Source organism: Lagopus muta, chromosome 15, assembly GCF_023343835.1.
Source record: "Lagopus muta isolate bLagMut1 chromosome 15, bLagMut1 primary, whole genome shotgun sequence".
Taxonomy (NCBI): Eukaryota; Metazoa; Chordata; class Aves; order Galliformes; family Phasianidae; genus Lagopus; species Lagopus muta.
Window position 1 is genome coordinate 1,139,920 of NC_064447.1, and position 23,561 is coordinate 1,163,480.

The window sequence follows — 23,561 nt, forward strand, 5'->3', positions numbered from 1 at the left end:
TTTTGTTTCATAGGTGTCCTGCTTGGTGATTCTGAAACCTGTGTAAGCAGCCCATGTGTGCCAGTGTGGGCATGAGTGTGCCAAGCTACTCGGATCAGTTACAAAAGCTGACAGAGTAATTCTCCTGCTCCCCTTGGACTTGGTAGCGAGGATCCATCTTCTGACATATCACTGACTCAGCCAACTGCAGCTGAACCAAAAGCTATGTGCCAGCTGCCCTTACAGATCCATGAAGTTCTAAAGACAAGTAACAGAAGTCCAGCACTGGATGCTGTTAGCTTCAATAATCAAACAGGGACGTTTAACATAAAGATTCTGCCTTTACATTAAATAACTTAATTATATTTTCAAGCACTGTTTTTATATGTAAGCTGGGTTTACAAGCTCAACTAGGAAGAGTTTCAATATGGTTTTGCTACAAGCATCTCAGAGACATTTGTTTTTCTTACACCAAGCAATTATTACACAAAGTCAGAGATGATGTCTGACAGACAAAACATGCAAACTGCCAGAGACAGCTCCTCACAGCCCTCGCTTCCCTTGACCCCTACCAAACAACCCCTGCTCACCTTTACCTGCTTCAGGAGAAGATTACTGCAATCATGCATGTTCACATTTGTCATTCTTAATTGCTAATTACTTTCAGTCAAGACTTTCAACATAGTGACAAGTGTTCTGCACTCAAAGGAAAGGAAGGAGGAGTACCAGACTTGAAAGAAAGATGTTAGGAACTGGAAAAAAAAGAGACCCGCTTACAAATAGAGAGATCACAGAATTTTAACACCTCTGAGCAAGATGGAATGAGAATGTTTTACCTAATGGGATGCATGCATTGGGTTTTTTTGTGGAGCTGTCCTGCATGGGCAGGGGATTAACTCACTTAATGCAGATGTGCAGGTGCTAATGAGGAGGAAAACATGAGCACATTTTGCTCCTGTAAGATCTACAGGTTTTCCACCAAGCAGAGTAAGAGGCGCAGGAGGAAAAAGGAAGCCCAGACCATTCTGACTGATACATAAAGTGGATTAAGCAATCTGTTTTAAAAATCCTTTCATTTATGGAAGAAAAAAATTAGTAAGATTTGTACAAAACCCAAATGGAAGCTTCTGCTTTAATTTGAAATTTGGTAAACAAAAGAATGAACCAGTGATCTCATCAGCAATCATATCCATGAGCTACAGCACACCAGCAGGCTGCATGGACTACAGCTTTCAGGAGAAGAGACTGTAAGGCACTCACATGGGGACTGAACTTACAACCAGTGAAAAATGCAGCACCAAGTATCCCCCTTATGTAAGCTGAAGTCAGCAGCTGCTCACTATGACAAGCCTTCCTTTTTTTTTCCCCTCTATTTTACAGTACAGCTTAGTTCATCAGTAATTAGCTACAATAGCATAGTCTAAAAGCACAAACGCCAAGAATAAAAAGCAACTTGTGTGAGACAAAATGAAACTGTTTACCAGTCTCTTCTGAAGACATGATTAGGACAAGCTGATGGCTGCTGAGCAACTGCAACTGGGAAGGCATTCAGTATAATGACCACAGTCCCTCATGATAAAAAACATATACAAAAGAAACTAAGTGTCAAATGTGAAATTCTGGCCCTGAAAAAGTAAAAGTGGTCTCAGAGTCTGGATGACCAATCCAACAATCCATTTTGAGAGTTTCAGGAGTAAGTTTTTACTTACCCAGCCTGAATAAGCTCATTAAGTTTGGCTGCATTCTTGTCATCCAGACCTTCATGTGAAAAAGGACAAAACAGTAAATTAGAATTCTAAGTGATGCAGTCCTGACCTTTATTTCTGTGCCATTTGGTTTTCAAAACTATTACATTTTCTTCTTATGAAGGACTAAGGTGCATAAATAGGCTTAATTTTTAGAAAACATTCTATTCCCATAGAGCACAAGCATCGCATGGTCCTCGCAGTGAAAATTACACCTTAACAATTATATGACCCCAGATTAGGTGCTACACATCCTGGGTTGTTGTGCATTAATCTGACACTGCAGTATTGAAAAGAAAGCTCCCTCATCTGCCAGCTCCATCTCTGTTGCTAAGGCAGCACAGCGTGATGGAAGAGCAGAGCCTTCGCAAGGAGAGGAGAGAGAAGTCAAAATAACAAAATGCATGTGTAAATCACACCTTTCTTACATGCACTACACCGAACGTTTTAAAGAAGACATTATGATAACTTGATTTGTATTCTCTGAATAGTTATGCCCAAATCTACTTACTGTACAATTAACCTCCCCGTGGCAATGATGAAAAAAGTCCTGATGTGCTTTTGTTTCTAAGTGGCTCTACAAAAGTTTTCTCAATTTCTGGGCAGACAGGACTGGGTAAGGAATTGCAAAACAAAGAGAAAAACAACCTTCACCACCTGCAGAGCAGACTCCTTTAAGCTGGGTATAGGAGCTTGTCTGCTCAAGTCCATTTGATGTCAGGGAGGAGACTTCATTGTGGGCAAATTGGAAGGTAAAATATTTAACCAAGTACCAAAATCATAAAAAGGCAGAAGCACAGAGTATGCATGCATTGCCATGGTGACTGTGCAAACCCTCGTTCCCATTTGGAGCCAAGGAGGGTCTGCTTTTAAGAAAAGATGTGGATAAAGGAAAGAAACACCAATACACGTTTCCACTGGCAATGCCATCTGTACCTTGCCTCTGCACCTTCTTTGTCACTGAACAGTTCAAAATGTCTTCACAGAACAAAGTAAGAACATTCCAAACATCCTAAGTGATGACAGAGTTCACTAAAATCCCAGGTGAGGGGATAATCTAACAAAAAAACCTGCAAAAACAACTGCTGGATTTGGGATTTGTACATGGCCACAACTTCCTTTTTTTTTCAGCTCTCTGAAAAAACTCAAAAAAATCTGAGTTTACAAATGATAGAATTTTGATTATTTCCCTCCTTTTGCAAACAAAACGTGCAGTACTTGGATCCAGCACCAACTAACTGCACAAAAAACTTGGGAACAAATGAAAAGATACACGTAGGTGGGCTGGAGAATACAACACTTGTTATTTTACCCATCCTCCACGTTAGTCCCTCTGCTCTGGAAGCCATCAAGACCATGCACCTTGCTAATGCAACCCATCCATTTCCAGCAGACTGGGGAGCACAGGTAAGGCACGTGCTCATCATCTACACTTGCCACTTGCCCTTGAGGGCACAATCAGCCTGTGGGACTAACATGAGGGTCCCAATGCATTCTGACTAGCCAGGAAAGCTAATGTTTCTAATAACCCATAATGCCTTTTCCATCTTCAGTGTTCATTATTACTGAAAAGAGACTGACGTGGAGAAAGGTGCCGGCCCAAACTTTGACAGCGTAAGCAGAAACACTGGAGTACAAATACTGCTCAGGTGTAACAAAACAGACATAATCCAAACTGCAAATACTTTGACCTGTCATCTGTGGGTGTCACATGAGCTGCATCTCACATACAGTAAAAGCTAAAGAAATACAACAAAGAAAAAGGGGACTTGTGCAATTGACTGCAATAGAATACAATGAACACAAAATCTTCAACAAGACAAAAGTAAAACTGTACCAGACATGCCTAACTTCAAAGGAAGATACTTTTGATTCTACCGTATAAAAATAATTTCCAGTCATCTGAAACAATTCATACTCACATCCCCCGATCTTTTTCCTCAACTCTCCATAGCAGATCAGGCCATAAAGCTCCAGGGATGATTTTTTCAGCCCTTGAGAAAACACTGAAGAAAAAATAGAGAAGGTACAAGTGAGATGACATCATCCAAAAAGCAGATACTCATTTCAATTCTGTGAAAAGACGAACGATGCACATTTTTAGCAATGAGACAAACACCTCACAGAAGGTAAGACTAAGCAGCTTCTGCAGGATTTAAACAAGCATCCAATTGTCCAATATATAAAATAGAGCTAATCCTGTGGCATCAACCTTACTATCATGACACTGTTAACAATTTCTGAAGAAATTATCCATGTGCTCCCCAGAAACTGCATACAACTCTTTAAGAAGTTGGCCTGAGTTCTCCAGAAGATGCATACTCCACAGGAAAGCAAATTGGAGATTTAAGGCAAATTCTAGACTTTATATTTTATCTAAAGAGTTGCACTCGTTCAGCTGAAGGAACTTTTTCAACCCCCCCCCCCCCCCCCCTTCTTATTAACACACAGAGAAACATTATTATTTCTAACAGATGTGAATATAACAGCACTCAAAGTGTTGCGATGTATAAATCAGAAGAAAGCATTTATTCTTTTCAAGAATTTGGTGTTCTTGGACTTGCAAGGTTGCTTAACCTCAGAATTCAGACATGTATTTTGACCATTATTAAAGGTAAATGAGGCACAGCACTAATTCTTAAATTACTACAGCCAATGGGATTTGTACCTTATAGGTTCAGACCCAAGTCTTAACATTATCCAAGAAACAGATGAAGTCCCACCAAGACAACTCTGTTTGCTTACGTTTTCCATACAGCACTACTGTATACTAATGGCTTGGTTCATGTCAGTGTCTTGTCTTGATGTGGAAAACAAACAAAAATACACCTTATGGGAAGTGCTTTAGTTGTGTAAACCCTTCTTAAGATAACCTAATTTTGCTTCTTCCTGAGATTAAGTTCATAAAGAGACTGTTTTGTACACTATCTTTACATTTATTCAGCTTTTTATTTATTTTTATTAGCACTTAAAAGTCCCAGCCATTTCTCACTGAGTCATTTTTAATGTGAGAGGTTCTGGCCACACATTGTAAAGACAAATTTGCCATTCAGACTTGCTGAAGTTAAAAAAAAATGTTTCAAGACCAAAACTTTGAACAATGATGACACTATCACAATCTATGCAACTCAGAATACAACATCAAAATGACAGGAAGGCCCTGGAAATCTTTACTCAAATAAAAGCTAACAATCTTCATAATCCCTTAAAATAGACAACAGAACTGCACGTTAGTACAGTCTATTCACTCTGCAGTAGATTCCTTTAACCACTTGTCAAAGCAGGCTATCCAGAAATTGACCTGAATCCTCACTGCCCATTACTGGAGAGTAAGCAACTGACAAAAATCAATGACCACATATTGCTACAAAACACCCCTAGCAGTTCATACAACTTCCGAATTTTGTTTCCATTTAGAATGCTGGGGAAGGAAAGAAAGAATGTTAAGTAGGAAACAGAACACAGGAACTCCTGACTAAAGAATTAATGACACGGTTTCAGGCTTATTTAAAGTGTACATAACCATTTCATCACTCACATCTGTTTCAGACTACTTATTTATTTCTACCTTCCACTAAGAAGTGCAAAAAGTGCAAGAGTCAGTTTGCTTGATGAAGTCATGCCTGACCAGCTACCATTTAGGCACATGTTCTCTAGGGTGTGTTCCTGAGAACAGAAAGAGAAACTTCCTCAAACCTGCCTTTTCCCCAGCACTAGCACCAGGATCAGCTGTTACTATGGTGTGACTGATAGGTGATGATAAAGAACAGAACTTTTTGAGAAGTGTTTTGCAAAGACGATGAACCTCCCTGTGGTTACGCTCCCAGTCACACAAAGTATTCACAACAGATCCTATTCAGTACTTGTTTTCTCATTCCCATCATTTCTACCCTCCGTGATGACTCCAAAAGGTTGGACTCCCATACGGACAAGCCTGGGAGTTCTGCACTAAGCCCACTTCCCTGCATACTAACCATTATCAAAGTCAATGTACTTTGAGATCTTGTGCCAGGTGCGGTAGTAGAAATGGCGGACCTGCTCCTTGTTCTTCACCATGCTTGCTGGCTTGCCTTTCTTCTTGTACTTCAGGGCAATGTTGTTCTGGATAGCTTCAAAGTCCTTCCCATGCTGAAGAACAAATCAAATAAACCCAAACAGTCAAAATCTCTTTTTGTAACATAACTGAAACAACACGAAGGATTTGGGGGTTATTTCTGGGAAGTTAGATTTCAATGTCAAAACTCAACAGCAAAAGAATGACAGTATTTTCCTTTCCTATATGTAAAATGCATTATGGATGCCAACTATGGATGCCACCTTTTGATTGGGTTGTTTCAAAATAAAATGTACATTACTAGCAACTTTTTCAAAGGACAACTTTACTCAAATGCACTGAGTGGCAGAACTGAAAACACTGACTTTGTCACTCAGCTCTCCTTACTTCCTTCACTACTTTCCCCTCTCTTCACTCCTCAGTATACTTCTAACCTGGGACTAATGCTTTGTTTAACAACTTCTACTTACAGGGAATTTCACATTTGAGTTATTAGTGCTACATCTGAGTTTCAAGCAATGAAGGGAAAGTTGGTGGTACCTACAGAAGAAATGCTTTTACACGAGAAGCTTATTGCCAGGGAAAAATAAAACTAAGAATCTTAAGTGTCCCTTAAAAACTATCCAATCCCTATAAAATCCTTTAAGAACATAAATTACCACTGAACTCATTTCCCAGAATTCAGAAGATGTTGGAGTTGATTTTAATACAACTACAAAATAGGAAAATCTCTTTAATATTAACAGCATTAAAAGAATGGAAGCAGGGAACCAAATTAACAATTCCTCTTGGTGTCAGAAGGACTTGAAGGAAACTGTTCACATGTTTGTTGTGTTGACAAAGCTCACGAATCATAACTGACAATTTAAAAAAACCAAACTTGTGACCATTCCTTCAGTTTTCACCTTCAGCACATATTTTTATAGCCATAAAGGCTCTTAAATCAGTATTCCTAAAATAACTTTGGGGGGAAAAAAAAAAAAAACAAACAGGAATATATTGCATTCAATATATGAGACAAGAAGTTAGGTGATCTAACTTTCCTTGTCTCTCAACCCTACCACCAAAATGGTTTTACTCTTTTATATCAGAGGACTAAATACAGTATTCTGCAACACTTTAAAACAATTTCTTATTTGCTAATATTAGCATGCGTTGCTTCCAAAAGTTGAGATGGCAACATTGTTTTTTTCCTCAGTTGAAAGAGAATCATAATTGAAAATATTATTAAGAGTAACTCACATATTTACCATAGTATTTAAAAAGAAAAAAAAAAAAAAGGAAAAAACGAAAAAAGCTTGACTTTGGAAAGGTGGCTTTGATTCACAACTGTTGTATAGCCAACTGCACAGGCACACGTGCACCAAAAAAGTAATATAAGCATATGGGGGGTGCTCCTGCAAAAGCCACTTCAATCAAGCTTGTTCAGCAACACTCACGTACCCAATGAAACCACGTAACCTGGATATTTTCCTCTCCACGCACCTCATACAGTCCCTCAAAGAACGTGTTTTTGTCCTCCGTGCTCCACGACTCCCACTGCCGCCGGACCTTCTTCCCTTCCTCCTTCTCCCCAGCTGAGGAGCCCAGGTTCCTTGCTGCTGACTTGGAATTCCCACTCGGATTGCTGGGAGGTATTCCTGATGTGCCACCAGATGCACTCCCTCCATTATCTGCCCCTGCAAAAAACCCCAAAGCAACACATGTGAATATTAAACCCACAGGGGATTCATGGATAAGCGAGGAATTCAGCCCACCTGGGAAAACACAAAAATAATCCAAGCTATCCCAGTGACAACAAGTCCCAGCACTTCCTCCCTCCAAAGATTCTGGTGCAACAACTGTAAGAGGATACAGCAGTGCAAACTTGACTGTACCTTTCTCAGTGGTTGGCACCCCAAAGGACACGATCTGCGGGCAGGGGAACACCAAAAAGCAGAGATCAGCAATAGTGGGATGAGGGTGATAAAGCCCCTGATGCAACTATGAGGAATCACCAGCTTTGCAAGTAGCAGAAACATTAAAAGGACTGAAGAAATTGGGGAGGAAGAATTATACTGCGTATAATGCAGTAGATCACACTCCCCCAACCCTAACTGAGAAGGAAAACCCTTCTTATCTTTTAAATCACCCCTGAAACGAAGTTCTTTTGAAGATATCATTAAAAACATTGTCAATCAACTTCAAATGCATTATTCATCCACAACAGAAGCCAAACCAAGCATTTGTGATGTTATAACAGGTTATGAGAACCCAGAAACCAGAGAGACTTCCCCAAAAGAACACTCTTTTCGTTTCCAAGAGAATCCAACCATTCTCAATAGGCTATACTCCCAAAACACACTTTCCCCCATTTTGCTAAGATGCAGCATTTAAGATTTGGCCACACAGATCAGAGCACCAGTATACCCTATAAAAAAATATTCTTCCAACATTGAACATCCTCTTCTTACTACAGAAAAAGAACATATTACTGTTTCCAATTGTAAGGGACGGTGACTGGACATGGTTTATCTCAAAATAAATTGGTCATTTTAAAGTTAATTTTTCTTTTATTTCCAGGAACCATTTGATCATTTTGAAGACAATTGCTGTCACCACAGGGAAGCACATAAGGCAAAGCATGAAAGAGAATGAGAAAATTCACCTAAAAAAAAAAAAAAAAAAAAATCAACCAAAGAACCCCAAGCAAATGAAAAGCTTCTCCGTGTCCTAAAGCCCCCTTATGTGTCTCATAAAATAACTGACAATTAAGCAAATTCTGATACTGTAAAGCCTTCAAAAACGTGAAACCATTGGAAAAATGTGACATACTGTAATACATGGCTGAGAAGATAAACAGCAGTTTTAAGAGCCAGAACCACTTATTTACTCTGTAAAGGTGAAACTATTGTATCATAATTAGCATGTCTTTAATATGTTTAATGTCTTTATTAATGATCTGGATGAGGGCATTGGCTGCACCCTCAGTAAGTTTGCAAATGACACCAAAATGGGGGAAGCATTGATCTGCCTGAGAGTAGGAAAGTCCCACAGAATAACTTGGACGGGCTGATCGCTGGGCTGAGGACAGTGGGCTGAGGCTCAACCAGACAAGTGCTGGGTCCTGCACTTTGGCCACAACAAGCCCAGGCAACCCCACAGGCGTGGGGCAGAGTGGACAGAAGGAAAACGTGCAGGAAATGGACCTGGGGGTGTTGGCCAACGCTCAGCTGAACGTGAGCCAGCAGTGCGCCCAGGTGGCCGAAAAGGCCAACGGCATCCTGGTTGTGTCAGCAACAGTGCAGCCAGCAGGAGGGAGGTGATCGCCCCACTGCACTCAGCCCTGGGGAGGCCGCAGTGCTGTGCTCAGCTCTGGGCTCCTCACTGCAAGAGATCATTCAGCTTTCAACAACAATTCACAGAGACACGGAGATTCCATACTTGGTACCTGAACTACAACCTCCAGAAAGACCACAGATGAGAGAATCAGTGCTTCAGACACTTGTTTGGTAATTCAGTGTCCTTCCTTAGAATTTCAGATACTTTTTTCTGTAGATGAAGACATCTTCACAGTCCTATGGAAAGCTAGAATACTTAAATACAAAGGGATTTAAAGAGTGCAGCTTGAGATCTAACATGAAAATGACACTCAGTGGAACACTGCACATATCACGAGTTGCAGGCAGTACCAGTGTCTTGTCCTGACTGTAGCCACAAGTTCCTCCTTTTCAGCTCCTGGCAGCATCTTAGTGTCAACTCTTCCATTTTCTACCAGCAGCTCCTACCTGCCTGCTGATTCACACCTTCTAGGGATTTTGGAACTTGGCAGAGTCAAGCCCCACTACACTCACGTGTCTCAACATGGAGGCTGGCTCTCTTACTGGCCTTCTTTAGGGTTAGCTGCAAAGTGTGAACTTCTGCAGGAGTCACCAGTCAGCTGCAGGTGGAACAGCTACCAGGAAATACCTTCAGGAGGGAGATGCTAAGTTCACAGACCCGGTGATGTTTTTTTGGACTCAATGATCTTTCAGGTCCTTTCCAACCTGAGTGATTCTGTGATTCCATGACTCTTGCACGCTGCAACCAAATCCAGAGTGCAAAACGCTGACTCCCTCTGCAAGGCATGGGGTGCAAACACTGACTTGTAACACATCAGCAAGATTCCTTCAAAGCATTTTATCCTTGCTTTGGATTCTATACAAGCCAGTAACGAGGCTGAACTACAGTGAAGTTCAAAAGCACTTCTTGGTAAGGAGTGCCACTAAGAAAGCCACTGCAGAAAATGCTTGACTGTTTTATTCTCACACACCTGCAGCCTTGGCAGTCCTCAGAAATGTGCATCAAAACACTTGCAGCCCACAGAGTTGCATAAAATGCAAATAGTCTTAAACTTTGCAGAACACTTCCGAACTTGTTCTGCTATTCTCATGACAGAGCTCTCCTCAAAATGCATTTACTCCTCACTTTTAATTACTGGAAAAAAAAAAAAAATCCAAACTTTCTTCCTGATCACAAGGTATACAAGTCCCAATTTTAGCCACATGTCTTTCCACAGGTAAATAAGACATCATACATCAAGTGTATACCAATATACCAATCATACCAATCATTGGTAGTGTGTAACACAGGAATTTAAGTGAAGCCACTTGCTTTGTGGAAAGACCCAACATACCTGCAGCTGGATTCAATTTGCTCTTCTCTTCAAGAACTGCAGCTTAGAACACAGGCAAGAGAGGGAGAGACTGACATATTTCCAGCCAGTCAGTGCTTCAAACTGAGGACTAACATTTTAACTGGAAAGTGAGCTTCCACACTGCATGTCTCTGTGGTAAACAGCAGAGACTTCTAAGAAGGCCTAGGACAGTTAAAGCCATGGCGTACATTCATACCATGTTACACTCATTATGAATTAACACCCAAAGCTTTATAATACAACACATGAATGCCCTACAGAAATCAAACAGCACAGCTTCTTCTATCTCTTACTATTTAGATTTGCAAAACCCAGATGTAGGGTCAAAGTGGATGCCCCATCCCTGCAGGCATTCAAGGCCAGGCTGGATGTGGCTCTGGGCAGCCTGGGCTGCTGGTTGGCGACCTGCACACAGCAGGGGGTTGGAGCTGGATGAGCATTGTGCTCCTTTGCAACCCAGGCCATTCTATGATTCTCTGATTTTGCTGAACACATGTAAACCAACAGGTGAGCACACACAAAATTATACCAGTGCTTGCTTTTGTATGAACAGTACACATTCAAGCTATCAGTTGCAGCAGTATCTGAGCTAACCAAGCATCACTGTTTTAAAAAAAAAAAACAAACAAACAAAAAACAAACAAAAAAAACCCCTATTTTCTTTAAATAAGTAAATCTTGTCACTGCCCTGCCTCGAGTAAATCATTCTCTTGCTGTTCCACTAGAAAAAAAATCCTTAAATAGAATAACACATTGTAAGCATGTATACTGGGCACAGAGCCTGGTGCAGGGTTCCATCTGCACCTGTACCTTGCAGGCATCTTTCAAAGCTCAGTACCTACAGTACAGGGCACATGAAACAAAATCCTCCTGTTGTGGTCTGAGATGAGATACCATGGAGTTCTGGTCCTCAGCCACCTTAAATGGATACGTCAGGGTGGGATGGAAGGAGGGGTATCAGTGGTAAATGAGATGGACAGAATTAAGAGCATTAGAACAAGGGGCTGTACGAATAGTTTTTAAAGAGCCATTCATTCCCTAGAGAAATGATAGAGGAACAGTATTTCCCTCAAAGGCTAGAACACGTGTAGCACACACATTTGGGAAGATACAGTAAAATCATATTGTTAAGTACATGTATCAGTTATCCTGGTACATTCAGCCTCTTCACAGGAGGACATACTAACTAATTTAATTCACACACTACAGAACAAGCAACTTTGGTTGGCTGAAGCAAACTACGGAATGCTTTCCAGTGAGGTTTACACAGTGCAAAAAGATGGAATGTTTCAATTCTATTCATGTTTTCAGCAGAGGCTGTTTGTGGTTTTTTCTTTTTAAAGAAAACTGCTTATTATACATTTTATGAATAAATCTGGAGTAGCAGCACGACAGATATCTTCAAGCTTCAGCTCATCACCACTACGTTTCGTTAGTGCTTCCTCCTGCCTGCATTCTGCATTCACAAAACAGATGATAACCACAGAAATGGTTATGTTAGCTTTTAACCCTGTGTTAGCTCACAGCAGAGCTACAGCACACAATGGCACGATTCTACAATTACTTTTGGTAACATGGTGATGACAACACTCACGTGTGTATTTCCACCACTTACTGCTTCACAGAAAGAAGTCCCCAAACCCACTCTAAAACTGATGCTCAACAACGGCGCAGATTGTTTGTACTGAAGAAGAAAACTCAGAAATCCCTCTTCTTCAGCAACCTTGTAACGGCCTGCTTCCTCTTCTTCCTCTTCCTCAATCAACTTCTGTATCTCCAAACTCTCAATCAACTGCCTCCACCATTCCCTTGGGTTCCTTCTCTGGTTTGCTGCGAGTTACTTCAAGCCTGACCTCCAAGCACCCGTACTCCAAAAGGAGCGCTCTGTCTGAGCCATGGAACTTGAAATAATTAAGATAGCCAATATTCGAAAATAGGGTAACAATAATTTCCCCCAAATTACACATATTTAGATTCTCATGCAGTGAATTTAATAAACCTTTCAGCAACCAAAATGGCATGACCTATGCAAGCTCATGTTTTCAAACATTTTCCCTCTATTACAATAATTTCATGCTTTTTTCTCTCCCTCCCCCCCCCCGAAATAAAACTACAACACAGTACACACAGAATGGGTAAATCAGAATAAAAAATTCAAATAAAATAATCTGCAGCTAATTGTTCTATCGCAGTCATCTGGAAATCAGTATTTTCATGCGTTTTACTTGGAAGAATTTGTGAATTCTTATAAACCCTCCCAGAACCATAGGAATACAGTAAAGTCAAAACACCAGCAGATGCTGAGTGCATGAAGTCCTCCAGTTATGTACACTGAAGTTGACTTCAACAACAACTTCTCTGCTCCAATAAAGTACTCTAAAAACAGAAGAGCAAAAAAAAAAAAAAGAAAAAAAAAGGGATGTGACAAACTGAAAATACTGCCACTGAAACGGCTTTTAAAGACACAACTAGAACAAACTAATGCCTGCTGGGTAACAGCCGTTTGAAAGAAATTAATTTAACAATCACACTCCTTAATCAAAGGATGGTAATGTTGGAAGGCACCTCACATCCCCCCCAGTCCCACCCCTACCATGGGCAGCCTGCCCCCCCAGATGAGGCTGCCCAATGCCCCTCCAGGGATGGGACCCCCACTGCCAATAATAGCATTCAAAAGAGATTTCACTTCAGAATACACAGATTCTGAAAGCAGGACCACTTTGATATAACCTGAAGAGTTACATACTGTTATTAAAAGATCACAGCAGAAACAAGTTCCTGGTTTCAGTGGACCAAATCTAAGCGTGGTCTGAACAGCGTTACCTTTGCACTTATCACGCTGCTTGTGACAAGCAAATCATAAAACAGACTCAAATTTCCAGGGCTGATACAAAAGATTCAAGCTTTTTATCTTTTTTATACTTTGAGGGGAAGAGAAAGTTGACAGGATAGCAAGTGCAGGGATTTAAGTCTCAACTTTACTGGAAATTTTCAATGTTCAACTGGTTCTCTATTAAAGTCAGCTTAGAGAGACACTTCATCAGGAATGCACAGCCCTATAAATTCTGATAACACTGGATTAGAGAGAACTCAGACAACCCTGGAAAGCATCTCAGTATGGAGCTCTGCACATAAAGAACTCAAACCATGAGGACTGCTCCGAAAGTAATGCCTCCTTCCTCACTGCATTGGCCCACAATGTCAGCCACCTCTTTTGGGGGGATGGCAGCAGAGGCTGAACCTTCCCACCAATACCCCATTACCTTTTGTTGCTGTGTGACAGACGGCAGCAGAGGGGCAGCTTGACAAAAGGGCACCAGGCACAGAAGTGCACACGGAGCAAAGGTGTGTCACTGAATTCCTACACGTGGAAAAACGGCACCCACTGACATTCATCAACACCTGCTGAACACCAATGGAAACTAAACAATGGATGTGAGCACAGAGAGGAGGGTGGTGCATTTCAGCAGTGGGGACAGTGGGGCTGCAATCTGCATGAGCATGACATGCAGCTCTTGCTCATCACTGGCAAAAGTGCACCACCAACAGAGGTAATGATGCTGAAAAATGGTGTTTGGTTTTTTGTTAGCTGAGAACGTGCTCTATCAAACAGTGCCACTCTGTTCTTTGGATCTATTGCAGTTTCCATTTGAAATTATTAGGAGGCATTACTTTTGGAGCAACCTACGTAGAGAGGACCCCACTGCACAGGTCTGTTCTCCAACAGCTGCCAGTTACAATCCTTTCCATATGACAGAAATCAGCTTTCAGACATTCACATTTAAGCCAGGCAAAGATGTGGCTGGTCTTACAATTCAAGAAGGGAAACTACAGTTGTCATTCTACCAATGACCATCACTCCCAACAATTTAAGAAAGTCTCCCCAAACCTGACAGTGTAGTCAAGCACAGCAATTACCAGTCTATGACCATCTACTGAAATAAGATGGCCTATTTTGTATATAGTTTTATTACGGCTCTTTTGGAATTTGAACTGCAAAATAAACTCAAGTTCATTCTTAGCTGCGTTTTAACCCAGGAAGAATTACTCCGCTCCTCTAAAATCATAAATTGAGTATTTATGTACAAATGTAAATATACACATGAACAAATTATGTCATCTTTGTGCATGTGTGCATTCACTTTCAGAGTGAAGAAGTAATTTCAAATGCATACAATGCACTTGTCCATGATGGACAATACACTCCACAAATAAACATCTCCTCCCATTTAACACCACTTACAACCCTTGAAATAATTGTCTGTAGCTAAGCACTCCTGGGTATTCCATCTGTTTGTTTATTTGGTTTAATGCAGCTGGGAGAAAAAATTACGCAGCCCTTTCTGCTCTATCTTCCAACAGTACACACAAGAAGATCTTCACTTAAAAAAGTTCAATGTCTTAAAGCAGACTTACTAAGAATCCCTCAGCCAATCATATAAACTGACTGTCAAACAACTGAGCTCAGGGTTTTTTCATTATATGGCAATAACTAAAACACCACCATGTGCAAAGGGCTGCTTTCCTCCCATAACACAAAACTATAACAATTATTAATGCTCACCTATTGCCCAGCATGCACATAGCACTGCAGCGGACTGAAAAAGTGAGGTAATGCCCAATATGCATTTGAGCTGCAGTTTGATTTTGTTTCAGCGGACAAGAATAAAACTTGGCTATTTCTAGTCTTAAAGAAACCTGCAAGTGTTATTTTCCTCTCAAAATGTATCAGAAATTAATATTTGAGTACTTTCGGACAAGGTACCCAAGATTAATGTCAAGCACCGCACAGTTACAGCGCCAGGTGTTGGCCGGGGAGAGCCGAGCACACACAATAGCACCAAAGACTCACATGGCCTCGCTGCCTCCCAGCTACTTCAGAAAGAAACAGCTCTGACTAAAAGTCACACTCTCATCCTCAGTGCTGAGGCAGGAAAGCCTATATATGTGTGCACATACGCATGCAGGCACGTATGTGCATGTACACAGATGTGTGCGATGAAACCTTAAAAGAGAAAAACAACAACAACAAACAAACAAACCAAACAACAAAAACCCACCCTCAAATTGTATGGAACTGCCCCCAGCTGCTCTAGAGAATACAGTGAGGGCGACTCACAAACCTTTGGAAACAAACAGTTCAAAACGTGCGCCTCAAAGACGCTTCCAAAATAGTTCCATGGTTAAAATAGTCACAGAAATCATTGGGGAAAATCAGCAGTATATCAGGGTTTACTTTTCCCCCCATTTATTAAACTATCACCCACTGAATTTCTTATTATTCAGTGACAGAGTTCAGGGTGCAGCCATCTGATTACACAGCTTGTTCGAGTCTAATTTCCTAATGAAAAATACAGAAATTTCCTAAAACTCAAGTGATGAAACACAAGAAGGAATGGAAGGACTGCTCCAATAATGGAATTTTCCTCTTCCACATACAAACCCAGCCCACCCCCACTCCCCCACCCCCCTTTTTTGGGAACAGGACAGTGGGCAGCAGAGAAGTTGAAGCCTTGGGACACAAAGAAGATTTCAGCTGCTGTGAGAAACAGGCCCCACAGCTCCTTCCCCAAAACCAAACAAAAGATGGCATCTGCAGGAAGAGAATGACAACCCCCATACACACAGGTGGCCCATCCACACCCCACCCCCCTGCGGGTTCTGGGGGGTGCCAAAATACAGTACCTTTGCCTTTTACAGCAGCACTGCTCCCAACTGAAGAGGATGCCTGGGAATCCTTCTTCAGCCTCTTGCTCTGAGGTCTGACACTGGACCTGAGAAAATGATGCTGGTCCTGGCTGTGGGAGGGCTGGAGGACAGCCGGGGCCTGGGCTAAACTGGGGTTCGGTGGGGGGCTGCTGGTAGTGTTGCTGTTGATGATCTTCTCTTCTTTCTTTGTGCCGCTGCTGCCTGGAGCTGCCTCTCCTCCTCCTCCTGCCCCTTCTTCTTCCAGGGACTCCTCATCTCCTCCTGCTCTCTTGCCCAGCTTTTTCACCCCTTCCTCCCCGCCGCTCTCGCCCAGTTTCACTGTCATCCTGTTGGGGAGGAGAAAAAGAAAGGAGAGAGACATAAAGTCAGGCCGGGGAGCCCCCCAGAGAGGGGCAGAAACCCCTGGGCTGAGAGGGGAGAAGTTTAGCTGCAGAAATTCCTCTCAACATGGCCGCCGTTGTTTGTTACTAAATCCCCTTTCGTTTGCTGTCCCGACCCAACAACCTGTGCCGAGGGCGGGAGGGGAGAGCTCCGCGGGAACCCCCCGAAACCGGCCCAAAAGGCGGCGGGGCTCCCCCGGCGATCCCCCCGGCACCCCCCGGAGGGCTCCGGGCCGCCTTCAGAGGAGAAATCGCCGAGGCGAACTCGGGCGCTGGAAGCGCTCGGCAGGCGGCGAGGGAGGCAGCGCCGGGCCCGGCGGAGCGGGGCAGAGCGGTCGGGCCGGCCCGGGGCTCGGCCCCATCCCACCCCCCCGACGGCTCCGGGAGCTCCGGGGGGGCTCCTCGCCCTCCTCACCGTGGGGCCGAGCCGGCCCGGCCCGCCGCGGGGGGGGGCTCCATGCTCCTCGATGCGGCGGCGGCGGCTTCTCCTCCTCCCTGTGTGTGTGTGCGGCTGGGGCTGGGACTGGCCGCGGCGACCAAGATTTCCAGCTCCCCTCCGCCCCCACCCCGCACCTCCCCGGGGCCGCGCTCCACCCGGGGGGCTCCGGGCACGGCCGGTCCCACCGCCTCTGCGGGGAGCATCGCCCGGCCGCGGTTCTCCCGTCAGCGACGGCCGGGCCGGGCCCGGGGCCGCCTCGTCGGCGTCTGCCCGCGATGCCCGGCGGCGGCGGAGGGACCCCAGCATCAATGCGCCCCGGGGCCGCCACGGAGCCCCGCCGCCTCCACGCCGCGCTCGGGAACCGCGGCCTCAGGGAGCTGCGCGCGGTTATCTGCCCGGGGATGGGGCTTCGAGGGGCACCCGGGTGAGCCTCCACCTCAAAACGTGCCTGCTGCACTGCGAGCTGTACCTGGAGCACAGCACCCGGTGTGGGCACCCAAAGGCGCTCAGACCCACTGCCTACTGAAACCCAAGGTTCTGGAGAGAGCGTGGTGGGCACCTCCTGAAGTCCACCTGGAAGGAAGGCCGTCCAGCAGCAGCGGGAGAACAACGCCCACATTGTGGCTCCCCACAGCAGCAGCAGAGCCAACTTCAGAGCCAACTTCAAGCATGGGCAAAGAGATGCTCACAAGAGAAGGAAACTCAAAACGTCACCCTTGGAGCAGTGGCATTACTGCGCGTTGGGCCAACATCATAAAAAAGCGCTTTAAAGTGCACCAGGTGCATCACCTGCCTGTGACATGGGAGCGTGTGTGCCTGCAGGTCGTGGCACGTGCTCCTGTGACTGAAGCGAAGCGTTTTCCTCTAACATCTCCCGGCCGAAGCACTGCACCCAGCAGCCCAGAAGGATGCTGGGCAATGTTCCATTCTTCACAGTAGGTACCATATGCTGGTGTGAACCACAAATCTAAACCCATGTTAAAACTTCCATACTGAAATTTCACACCAAACCCTGACGAAGCCCTGATTACCCACACAAAGACTTCTCCAGACGACTAAACCACGATGCTTTCAGTTGTAAGATTTCTGTCATTCTAACAACTCTGACAGCCCGTGCTCAGACGTCCTCTTCAGCAGGGCAGGATCTGACCCCATCCTCAGCTCCACGGCCACAGACTGGGCGCTGCACCCCAGCACCAGGGCAGGAGAGTTCCCCCCCCCCCTTAGCGAGTTCTCGAGGCAAAGCAGCCATCCCCGGCCGTCTCCCTGCTCCAGCCAGCCCTCCGGCCGGGCTCACCCCGCTGCATCCCCTCCCTTCTCACCCAACGCCACTTTCCCTTTCTCTCTCCACCCGGAACACTCCCGTCCTGCCATCACGGGCCCCGCACCGCCCCGCAGCCCGGCCGCTCTCCCCGCACGGTCGCCGGTGCTCGAGCATTCGGCCCCGGGGACACGCGAGATCCGGGGTCCCCGCCCGCCCGGCCCGCAGCGTTACCTGCCGCATCAACGCCGCCGCGCAGCCTCCGCGCTCCAGCTCTCCCTGCGGCGGCCGCTCCGGCTCCCCCGGCCCCAGGCACCCCCAGGCCGCGCCTCGCAGCTGCCAGCTCGGGGGGAGGCCGGCGCGCCCCGCGACCCCCGCGGCCTCCAGCGGCCCTCCCGACGCTGCCGGCGGGAGCGGCAGCGCTTCCCGACCGGACAGCCGACCTCTCGTCCCCGGTTCCCCCGCAACCGTGGCGCCACCGGCCGGAGCCGCGGCTCCCTGGCGCCCAGGCTCGGCCCTTACGCGGGCCGCGATGGGTCCGGGCCGCCGCGGCTCCGCTTCCTCGTCAGCCTGCGCCGGGCCGAGGGGGCGGGGCGTGGCGCGCGGGCCCCGCTAGGCGCGCCGCGGCACGCCCCTCCCGCGACCCCAAACAAACCGTCGCATTGGCTGACGGCACGCGGGAGCGAGGCGGGGGGCGGGGACTCAGCCTGGACTCAGACCAATGAAAGCGCGGCGCGGGGCGGGTGACGACAACTTTACGCACAGGAAGAGGAGGCAGCCGGTGTCCGTCTGGGGGCGGGACGATTCCCAAGATCTGGCTGTCGATTGGCTGAAAGGTAACCAATTGAGAGCGCTATCGTTGGAGGCCTTGGGCATGCTCTCGAATATCATTGGCCGGCGAGGTGTTGCTTTGCGTGCGGCGGCGAGGACACAGGGAGAGGTTGGGTTGAGTTGGGTTGATGAGGCACTGGCTGGTGCACTGTTCTTAGCAATTAACAGCTTTAATCAGCTCATTCTTTTTCCTTAGTGTTGAAAATGAAATGCATAAACTGACAGATGTGGAATCTGTAGGAAACGTTTATCACTTTCAGGGCTTCCAGTTTAATTCATGTGAAGTTCTCAGCGTCTCCAGAATGAAGGAAGCATTACTCAGTGATGTACAAAATTAAGAGGGGTTTAATTTCATTTGCTGTGTTGGCCTGCTTTCCAGTGACTGCAGCATATAAACGGTGATTTCTTGTTAATGGCTAGCTAAAACAATTTCCAAATCTTAGCACAAGTACCGTGCAGATTTTTCCCCCAGCAGCTGTTGGTAAATGATGTGTGGAAAGGATACCCTCTTAGAAAAAGTTCCTGGGTCTCACTGTAGGAAAAGCTGTTTTATTCCTGTTCATTCAAGGAAAATTGTCACAAGCAGGTGATCGTCCCACTGCACTCAGTTCTGGGGAGGCCGCAGTGCTGTGCTCAGCTCTGGGCTCCTCACTGCAAGACAAGACAGCAAGGCCCTGCAGTGTGTCCAGAGTGGGGCATGGAGCTGTGAGGGGTCTGGAGCACGAGGCTGAGGAAATGGGATGGTTCCATCTGGAGAAAAGGGGCTCAGGGGACCTTATTGCTCTCAATAGCTCCCTGGAAGGAGGCTGTGGGGAGGCAGGGGTCAGCCTCTGCTCCCAGGTAATAGCGATAGGATGAGAGGTAATGGCTATGAGTTGTGCCAGGGGAGGTTCAGGTTGGATATTAGGAAAAATTTCTTCTCAGTAAGAGGTGAGGTAATGGCACTGCCACCCAGGTAGTGGTGTCACCATCCCCAGAGGTGTGCAAGAAGGTGTGGAGATGTGGCACTGAGGGGTGTTGTCAATGGGCGCAGTGTGATGGGCTGGTGGTTGGACTTGGTGATCTTAGAGGGCTTTTCCAATTGTACTGATTCTATGATTCTAAGCTATAGCACAGAAATCTGCGGCTTAACAGTCTGACCTTCAGAATGGCAGGTGAACTGTGGCAGTTAAGGCCCCCCTGGTGTTGCAAGTAACCATCTTATGATGTTAAATTCAAGCATGTCTTCACCTTTATCATCTTCTATAAATACGCTCTAAAGCACAGCTATGAGTAACAAGTTTATTGTTAGAAATTTGTAAACGCAGAAGAGCCAGCTTTTGTCACAACTGCAGACGTTTGTGTTTTAATCCACTCCTTAATTAGTTTGTAGAGAGTATTTTTTTTAGTCTTATTATCATGTAGCATGAGATCATATGGCTTGTATCAAGTATTTTTGCCACTTGGTTTAACCACAAGCAAATTTAACCACGTCAGGAAATGAGGCTTTCTGCATCTATAGTGCCATGTATTTAAATGATGCTCTGCAAAAACACACAAAGACATGTTCAGTTCCCCAAAGGCTCAGAGCTGGAGGTTCCCATGTGTGTAAATAACTTTGTATGCTTGCATGTAGCCCCATTGCCTCAAGTAGACTGGTAAGGTGTAAAATAGTCATGTGCGTAAATGTCCATGAAAGAAAGACTGAATAAAAAGGCGCTGGACAAGAGCTGAGAGGCAGGGTGAAGCTGAGATGTTGAAAAGCACTTGAACCGTTCATTTGTTTGATGGTAGGGAGGCCGTGCTTGTGCAAACCTGTGCAGATACAACATGCAAATAATCTTTCAGTGTTTGTTGCCATGGTTTTCTAGACTGAGCAAGCACACAAACAGATTTGTTACTCTTCCAGTATATTTTGAAATGAATATAGATTGCATGCACTGTGTACTCGATGTTTCATTATCTGTGGTGGTCTTAATTTTGTTTTATGTTGTAGTCTTAAGTTTGCACTTTGTGCTAATTACAGTGTGAAACTTATTTCTCAGAGTTCTTAGCCATCACCAAAGTAGGTGTCATCCTTTTAGCTTAGCTATTAATTTTAATAATGCATCCGTTCTTAAAAGACTCTTGATTGAATAATCTGGCAAACGATGATGGATGATTTCAGTGTTTGTACAGCAGTTCTTCCCCATTCAGGTAAGAGGATTTAAACCAAAGGTCAGACGTCTGTTGTTAATCCTTCATGTCTTACTAAGCAGGAATTGCCTAATCACACAGCTTTATTTTCCTCAGCAGCTGAGGTCAAGCCCTTAGAGGAAGGGATGAAATGCACTGCATGTGACCGTGCTGCTGAGCCTCTTCTTTGCACGTCCTTGGTACCTCAGAGCTGCTAACTGGGCATCTTTCTTGAAGGCAGTGATCAAAGCACCCTAGGATGATGGTCTGCTTATGTCTCCAATAGGATATGAGTATCTTCCAGCAGGGCTTCTCTGCTGAATATTACTAGGAAACGCCAATTTCCATCTAAATCTGCACAACTGGAGATATATAATTTAGATATTGGCCGGACTTGCATTAGTAATGGAATCGGGTAAATGTGAAAGCTGTGAAATAGTCACTCGAGCAAAGATGGTCCACGTTTTTTAGATAATTCTTACTCCTGTTAAGGTGTGGAAGACGCTCACGCGTGTTCCCATGCAGTGCTACCTCCCACCAGTGCTGCTTTCTGACAGCACTGACGTCTTTCTGTCCGAAATGTCCCAATCACCGATGTACGCCTCGCTGAGAACGAGAGCTACAAAGCTCTCCGTGGCGCTTCCAGCGGGCCGGACCGGCTCCTCTCGGCTCCTCTCGGCCCCTGCCGGCTGCCCCGCGTCGGCCGCTTCCGTCGCTCTTCGGTTTCGCTTCGGAAGTTTCCGCTCAGGGCCCCGCCCCGTTGTCAGGGGTAACGCGGAGCATCGGAGCCAGCGCGGTCTTCGGGTGGCGCGGCCGCTGCAGGCAGAGCGGGCTGCGGGTACGGCCTGCGCGGGACGGGGCGCCGGAACGCGGTGGGGCGGGGAGGCGACTTCAGCCGGGAGCCGGGCTGCGGGCGTAGCAGGGCCGAGCAGCGGCGGCCGGGCCTCGTCCCGACGGAAACGCCCCGGAGCCGTGCAGGGCAGCGCTTTTCATCCAGCTGTGCGTTGCAGTGAAATTGTACCTCGTTAGGTTGGTAGGTGCGGCCAGGCACAGCTCCGGACAGCTGCCGACCTGCTCCAGCCGGGATCCGGATGGCTGTGTTAGGTTCGTAGTGCTGGGTGCGCTGCGCTGAGCTCCGTGAGGATTCCCCGAGGGCCGGACTGCAGAGCCGTGCCAGCACTGGTGTCCGGAGTGGGGCTGCTCCTCTGGCCAGGTAGGAACAGGAGCAGAGGTTGAGCTTCAATCTCCCTCTGCTTTCCTCTGTTAGCTTTCTGTGCATTGTTTCAAAAGTGTCTATCGTGTATATCCTCCGTGATCCGTGTGAGGGAGGGGATTGTCTCCTCTGCTCTGCCCGCGGAGCCCCCAGCTGCAGTGCTGCGTCCAGGCCTGGGGCCCAGCACAGGAAGGGTGGGAGGCAATGAAGATGCTCGGAGGTTGGAGCAGCTCTGCTATGCAGACAGGCTGAGGGAATTGGGCTTGTTTAACTTGGAGAAGAGACTTCATTGTGGACTTTCAATACTTAAAGGGAGCTTATAAACAGGAGGTCTTTAAGTCCCTTCCAACCTAAGCTGTTCTATGATTAAAGAGATCATATAGCTGGGCTTGATCACCTTCCATACCTGAACTTTGTGAGAAATTCTTTTTTCAACCTTGGAAAAAAATAGGACGTGCCATGCTAGGAGCACTTATGGAAGACAGTCCTCGTTTTTCACTTTCTTCTTTGAACAGTTAAGATAGATAACGAATTTTTAAGATTATGCAGATATAATGTTGGTTTGGTTCCTGTGTGTAGTTCACGTTGCTGACAATGTCAGTGGCAAGGTACAGAACCACCAGGCTATTTAAAAACATTGCCTATCTTTCTAACACATCTGATCAAAGGTGCTGAATTTGATTTTTCTATTTTGGGGGGGAGAAGACAACCCTCTTAAAGAAAAATCTTCATTTTAAGCAGTGATGGAATATTTAAACTAAAGAGACTTTCTGTGTCTGATTGGTGACCTGGGAAGATCTTCTTACCTACATGTGCCTACAGGTCAGCAACTCGTGGCTGAGGTGGTCATAAAAGATCTTCGTCCCCACAGGTGTCAAGGAACTGTTTAAACCTTCGATGGGTTATTTTAATTTCTTGTTTCTCAGGTCTTGGCATTTTAGCTAATAACTGAGGTGCTTAAAAGGTGGTTGTCTCTGGCTGTTTGTTCTAAACCAAGCCAATGAGATTGTACAACACAAATCCCCCAACCAGTTTTCATATGTAAACTTTCAAAGACCGAATTACCCACTCCATTTCTGAGAAGAACACCATTTCAGGTTTATTTTCCTTGGAAAAGGATC

At 45.6% G+C, this 23,561-nt stretch overlaps 2 protein-coding genes across 8 annotated transcripts in view; one reads left to right on the plus strand and one right to left on the minus strand.

The window, feature by feature from the left end:
• Positions 1–18,604, minus strand: part of CRAMP1 (cramped chromatin regulator homolog 1) — a 44,919-nt gene extending 26,315 nt beyond the window's left edge. For 2 of the 3 annotated variants that reach the window (XM_048961685.1, XM_048961684.1), the window contains exons 1-6: positions 16,958–17,075; positions 16,139–16,488; positions 7,264–7,457; positions 5,699–5,852; positions 3,647–3,730; positions 1,689–1,737 (exon numbers count right to left, since the gene is read on the minus strand). In XM_048961685.1, coding sequence (XP_048817642.1) covers positions 1,689–1,737; positions 3,647–3,730; positions 5,699–5,852; positions 7,264–7,457; positions 16,139–16,488; positions 16,958–17,001 — 875 coding nt within the window. In that variant the 5' untranslated portion in view covers positions 17,002–17,075. Of the gene's footprint in view, positions 1–1,688; positions 1,738–3,646; positions 3,731–5,698; positions 5,853–7,263; positions 7,458–16,138; positions 16,489–16,957; positions 17,076–18,476 lie in introns of those variants that run through there. The other variant, XM_048961686.1, reaches the window with a different exon arrangement.
• A 433-nt stretch (positions 18,605–19,037) lies between these two features.
• Positions 19,038–23,561, plus strand: part of IFT140 (intraflagellar transport 140) — an 83,720-nt gene continuing 79,196 nt past the window's right edge. Inside the window, exons 1-2 of one of the 5 annotated variants that reach the window (XM_048961292.1) lie at positions 21,985–22,065; positions 22,257–22,440. The gene's annotated coding sequence lies outside the window, so the exon portion shown is untranslated. The other 4 variants (XM_048961293.1, XM_048961296.1, XM_048961295.1 and 1 more) reach the window with 4 other exon arrangements.